This window comes from Lolium perenne, chromosome 6, assembly GCF_019359855.2.
Source record: "Lolium perenne isolate Kyuss_39 chromosome 6, Kyuss_2.0, whole genome shotgun sequence".
Taxonomy (NCBI): Eukaryota; Viridiplantae; Streptophyta; class Magnoliopsida; order Poales; family Poaceae; genus Lolium; species Lolium perenne.
In genome coordinates this window covers 85471416-85476856 of record NC_067249.2, presented here as the reverse complement: position 1 = coordinate 85476856, position 5441 = coordinate 85471416, and the positions used below count along the sequence as shown (strand labels likewise).

The window sequence follows — 5441 nt, the reverse complement described above, 5'->3', positions numbered from 1 at the left end:
GTTAAAATTGGGGAGAGCCAATTAAACTTGTCGTGGAGCGAGGCCTAGACAAGACGCGAATCTGCAAGGAGTCAAGATCGGAAGAAGTACGAGGAGACGACATGTCAAGATTAGGGAGAGATTGTTAGCAATAATCTTGCCTTAATCATATTAGAGTTAGAGTTGTTTCGTTTAGTGTCAAGTTGCCATGTGTGGCTGCAGTTCGAGTCGACTTGGAATTGGTCGTAGTAGTCTAGCTAGCTAGTACAAAGAAAAGAGTCTAAGGTAGTAGTACTCTAGTATTCCGGTTAGGATTAGTACATGGTCCGTGTGTGTCTACGTGTTAGAGTAGGTTTAGGACGTGGTCAGGTCTGCTGTTCGTGTATATATATACACAGCATACGTGGGTTTCTGTAATCGAGTTGTAACGTCAGAAAATCAGAAAAAGAAATAAAGAGAGGAAATTTAGAGGGTGCGACACGCACCCTTGGCGATAAATTTTGTATCTGCGTGTGTTCGTCTAGTTTGATGTGATCGATCCGTGGGTGAATTCCAACAGCTCCTACCGCTATAGCAGGTACGGGGTTGCGCCGCCGCCCGTGTTTTCTAAGCGGGAGTCTGCCGCCTACCGCCGCCTCATCGTCCTCGAGCTCGCGCCCTCCTACGGTGCCGGTGAAGCTGGAGCTCGAAGACGCACCCGCGTTCGCGCCTGGCGATTTCATCGACGACGCGAAGCTCTAGTGCATCCTCCTGAAGCTCAGTGAGGGCGCCAGATTCAAGCCCGGTGACTTCGTCGACTATAACTACCTCGACATCGTCATTGGGCTCGTCCCGCAGACGACCCGCCGTGAAGCGGACAAGGCGGAGGAGTGGCTGCTGGTCGCGGAGGAGCATGGCAAGATCTTCGTCGACCTCGGCAGTGACGACGAGTGAGAAGACCGCCGATGCGTCACTGCCATGGCACAAGGCTCTTGTGAGCATCCGAGAACCGCATTTTGGTAGAGGTTGTCGTGGGAGGGAATGTAGCTCGAATCATAGCCAAATTCGAGTAGCTTTTGTATGATCGTAGGCAAAATTATGTATGAACTTTCGAATGCAATACGTTTCTATCTCCCATGTCAAAAAAATTAAAATAAATATGCAGTTATGTTTTAGCGTATGTGGTCTGCAGACGCTAATGTCGGACACCATATCGCGAATTTCTCAGCCTACAAACGCGTATATGGGGTTTAAGGTTTGAGGTGTCGGCTAGAGTTGCTCTGTTCTGGGCCTCTTTCGGTCTGAACCCGTATTATCGTAGGATTTTTTTTGGTTTCAGCCCGTTTTTCAGTGGGTTCAGACAAAAAGAGGCTCAGGCGAACTCGCGGCCTGACCCGAAAAACAGTTCTGGAGCCTAAGAAACTTGGCGGCCGCCCAGTATTAAAACGGGCCGCGGAGGGGAGTTCGGTTTCCAAACCCTACTCCCCTCCGCCGCTAGCACTCGCTCCGCCGTTGCTAGTCTCCTCTCCGGCGAGCAATTCCGTAGCCGCTGACGTCGCTCCGCCGCTGCCGCCACCACCCTCCCTCCGCAATGGGGCGCTTAAGATGGAGTGGTAGGGGAGGGGGCCAAATCGGCGGCGGGAATCGGCACCGCGTCCGTCGGGTGTGCGGTCGCAGGCGGACCGCGCGAGGCGGGCGCGCTCCGATAGAACTTGGAAGCGGGCGGCACGGAAGTGGCCGCGTCCGTTCGCGCGCCGGCAGCGCGCGAGGAGGCGCGCGAAGGAGAAGCCGAGACGCCCCCCGCCGGCTCGTCCAACCCGCCGCTACCGGCGCTTCCGCACGGCAACGACAACGACGCAGACGGGCCGCCTCTCACCTGCGGGAGCTCGGCGGAGGCGGCGGTGTTCGAGGTGGCCGCGCTCGTCGTCGCATAGGCGTCGCCTGCACGGAAAAACCCTCCGCCGCCGCAAGAATTGCCCCGGTGACAATCCGGAGCCTAATCTAGTAGTTTAATTAGTCAAATTAATGAGCTTAGTAGGGTTAGTCAAGTATTTTGGCTAGTTTTTGTAAATTATCTTCGAATGTAGCTCGATCGGAGCAAGAATTGGTTTCATTTCGCAAGATCATCGCAACACATTTTCCCGCGACAGTTTGATTTTCCATTTTCAGTTCGTGAGTTCGGTTTCTAATCTGCGCGGTGACTAAAACCATCTAAACTGAACAGTTCGAGAGACCGAACTCCGTGTTTTTGGTTCGGAGAAATACGGGCTCTACTAGAGATGCTCTTAAGACTGTAACTAGGATGCATTTCATGGAAAGAGGGAGTAAAAATCTCCTTCGACTAAAATTCCATGAAATACATGGACACAATATATAGAACCATTTTTCACCATTTTACTCCCTCCCTCCCACCAAAATTGTCTCAACTTTATCAAAATTTAAATATATTTAGACACTATATAGTAGGTAATACATCGAAATCTTAGCAAAGTTGAGATATTTTTGGTGGGACGGGGGTATATGCTTTTGGAGTAAACATGTAACGGAGTTGCTAGCACATCTAGCGAATGAGGCACGTCATTTACATTCTAGAGACATGTCTTCATTTCAATTTAATTGCGCTGCCTTTATATTTACTTGGAAATCAGAGCTGAAAGCAATATAATTCAAATTAATATGCGTGGAAATCACGAAGAACGAAAGTAGCGGAACATTCCACTGATAAGAACTGCTTCGAACCCAGCTTAACCTTCACTCAGTAGTGTTCATGACGCCGGCCTGACGCTGCCCGTCGCTCGCAGCAGCAGCGCCCGGCACGGTCGCGTAGACGTCGAGCTCCAGCACAATGTGGTCCCGCGACTCCACCTTGGCCGTCCGCCACAGGACGTGCCCCGTGGCCTTCCGGAACGCGCCCGTGCCGCCGGTGACGGCGAGCTCCCTGACCGCCGCGGAGACGTCGTCCCGGCCCACCACGGCGATGGTGCTGCCGTTGTAGGCGCCGCCCGTGAGCGCGACGTTCATGGACACCATCAGCGCGGGCTCCTTGAGGCCCGCCAGCATGTACGAGCCCTGGGCGCGCCCGACGGCCCGCGACGCCGCGTCGGGCCCCTCCGTCAGCGCGTCGTCGATCACCGTGGTGTCCCCGAAGTGCGCGCCCGGCATGTACGGGGACGGGTGCGCCGGTCCGGGACTCTTCACGAGCTGCACCGCCGTCTGGCCCGGCCCGCCGGTGATGTCGTGCATGTAGAAGTGCAGGTGGATCTGCTTGCTCCGCGCGGCGGCCGGCGCGGTTGCCAGGGCGAGGGTCAGAGAAACGAGGAAGAGGATGCGAGACGTTGGTGCCATCGTCGTGAACGCCATTGTAGAGTGTATCGTGTGGAACGATGAAGTACATTATGGACTGCTAGAGCTGTTATATATAATGGTCCCTGCTAGCTGCTAGGTGACTGCGTTACGCTTAGCTAATGACTAAACGAGTACTGCTAATTTCATCTTCGTCTCAATCTCCCGTTCCGTTCAGAAAGGGTTGGGCTACCTCTGTGGATTATCTGAAAGATAGCCTACGGGTATAATATTGTATAGCAAATCATCGTCGTATGGTTTGGCGTACAAGATATGTATGACGGGGGTATCTCTGAATCCCTGCCAGGTTATTGCTGCTAAGCCACTCAAAGCCAACAGTCTAACTGCCAAGTGCGAGAGGAGCCCCTATCATTTCCCCGCATTTTTCCTCCAACGTACCGATCCACAAGGAGATTCCTCTACCCCTCATTTCGGTTGAATTCGTTGCTGAAGAAGAGGTGGAGTGGAACTCGAGTATTGCCATGCTTCGATAGATCAGTCTCGTGCATAGATTTGGGAAGCCTATTGCAAAATTGTTGGCCGTCAGACTCCAGCCCCACATGAACTTGCCCCCTTCCAAAATGCGTTCACTAAGGGCATATACATCCACCATAATTTCGTCTACGTCCAAAGTATGTCCGTGAGGTGCGACCTTCATTCCCTACGCCAAGGGACAAGCGGCCGCCTCGGGTCGTCTCCTCTAGGGCGACTCGGGGGCGGAAACCCTAACCCCCCTAGCCGCCGCCTTCCCCACCCCCCTCCCCCCTCCTTGCCGTCCCCTAAGGCTGCCGCCGGCGAAGCCTGGCGCAGCCGGTGATGGGGGCGGCGGGGACCTGCGCGCGGTCCCCTGGTGCGGCGGTATGGAGGCTCGCCTTCGCGCCGGGGGATGGCCCCGGCACCTGGCGGACGATGGCGGCGCGGCCCTCTCATCCCTTCTTTGCCACGGCCTCGCCGAGCGGTGATGGGGGCGGCGGCGCAGCCCTCTCCTCTCTTCCTCGCCGCGGTCTCGCCAGGCGGGTGGTGATGGGGGCGGCGGCGCGGCCCCGGAACCGGGCGGCGCGGTCCTTTCCTCCTTCCCTCGCCTCGGCCTCGCCGGGCGGGCGGCGATGGGGGCGAATCTCGTGCTGCTCCTCCTCAAGGTCTGGGACCACGACACCAAGGGCGGCGGCCCTGGATGGTGGTGACGGCGTCGACCTGGTGGCAGGTGGTGACGGCATCGACCTGGTGGCAGGTGACAGGCGTCCGGTGCTGCTGACTGTGGCACCGCGGTGGTGGTCTTCTCTTTCGCCAGAGGAGATCGGCTAGTTGTGTGGCTTGCCTTGGCGGATCTAGCGATCCGTCGCCTAGCTCCCGATGGCGAGGCGCAGCTGCCGGTGAAAGCCGGCCCGGACTTCGGTCATGGCAGATGATGGCGGCGCTGTTCGTCGTTACCTTGTTGAAGGCATTGTCTCTGCAGTCTGCGTTCTTCGCCTGGTCTGCTCCAGGAGAAATCCTAGACCCGGGTCTCCTGGATCGGACGATGGCGGCGTACAACGCCGTTCTACCTGTTGGGGGCATCGTTTTTGGAGCAGACAACGGATGGTGGTGGTGCTGAGGTGGAGCGGTGTGCTTTTGCTGTGTCGGCGTCATCGAGTCACCGCGGCATGGTGCAGTAGTGTCTCGGAGACGGATGTAGTGTGATGGACGCGCGCAAGATGGTGGAGTCGTCTGGCGCCGTAGCGGCATCGATGGCAGGCCTGACATGGTCAATGCGATGGTCTCTCTTGAAGATGGAGTCGAGGAAGACGGCGGTAGCAACTTCTATGGCGTGTGCGTTGCCGTGCGTTGAGAGTCTGGGATGTGCTTCTCATCTGCTATTGGGCAGCCTGAGAAGGCATTTGGTTTTTTGGATGATGTGAGTTGGTGAATTGTCACCCCTTCATCCCTATGTAGGTTTAGCGAGATGGCTTCGAGTTTGATCTTTTGTATTGATCTTGTAAGGTGTTGTGAATAATCTAATAAAAAAAGCCGTGTGCATCCTTTGGATGCAGAAGTTGGACGATATTTCCCCCATTTCGGAAAAAAGGTCCTTTTGACAAAAGAAGATCACAGCTATTTTGTTCAAGATAGACATCTCAAAAGCATTTGACTCAATCTCCTGG

At 55.4% G+C, this 5441-nt stretch overlaps 1 protein-coding gene across 1 annotated transcript; it reads right to left on the bottom strand.

Moving 5' to 3' along the window:
- Positions 1-2559: 2559 nt before the first annotated feature.
- On the bottom strand, positions 2560-3361 carry LOC127307880 (dirigent protein 1). Its single transcript, XM_051338652.2, has one exon. It carries the CDS (start codon positions 3316-3318, stop codon positions 2710-2712), a length of 609 nt encoding a protein of 202 aa, XP_051194612.1. The 5' UTR covers positions 3319-3361; the 3' UTR covers positions 2560-2709.
- Positions 3362-5441: the final 2080 nt, after the last annotated feature.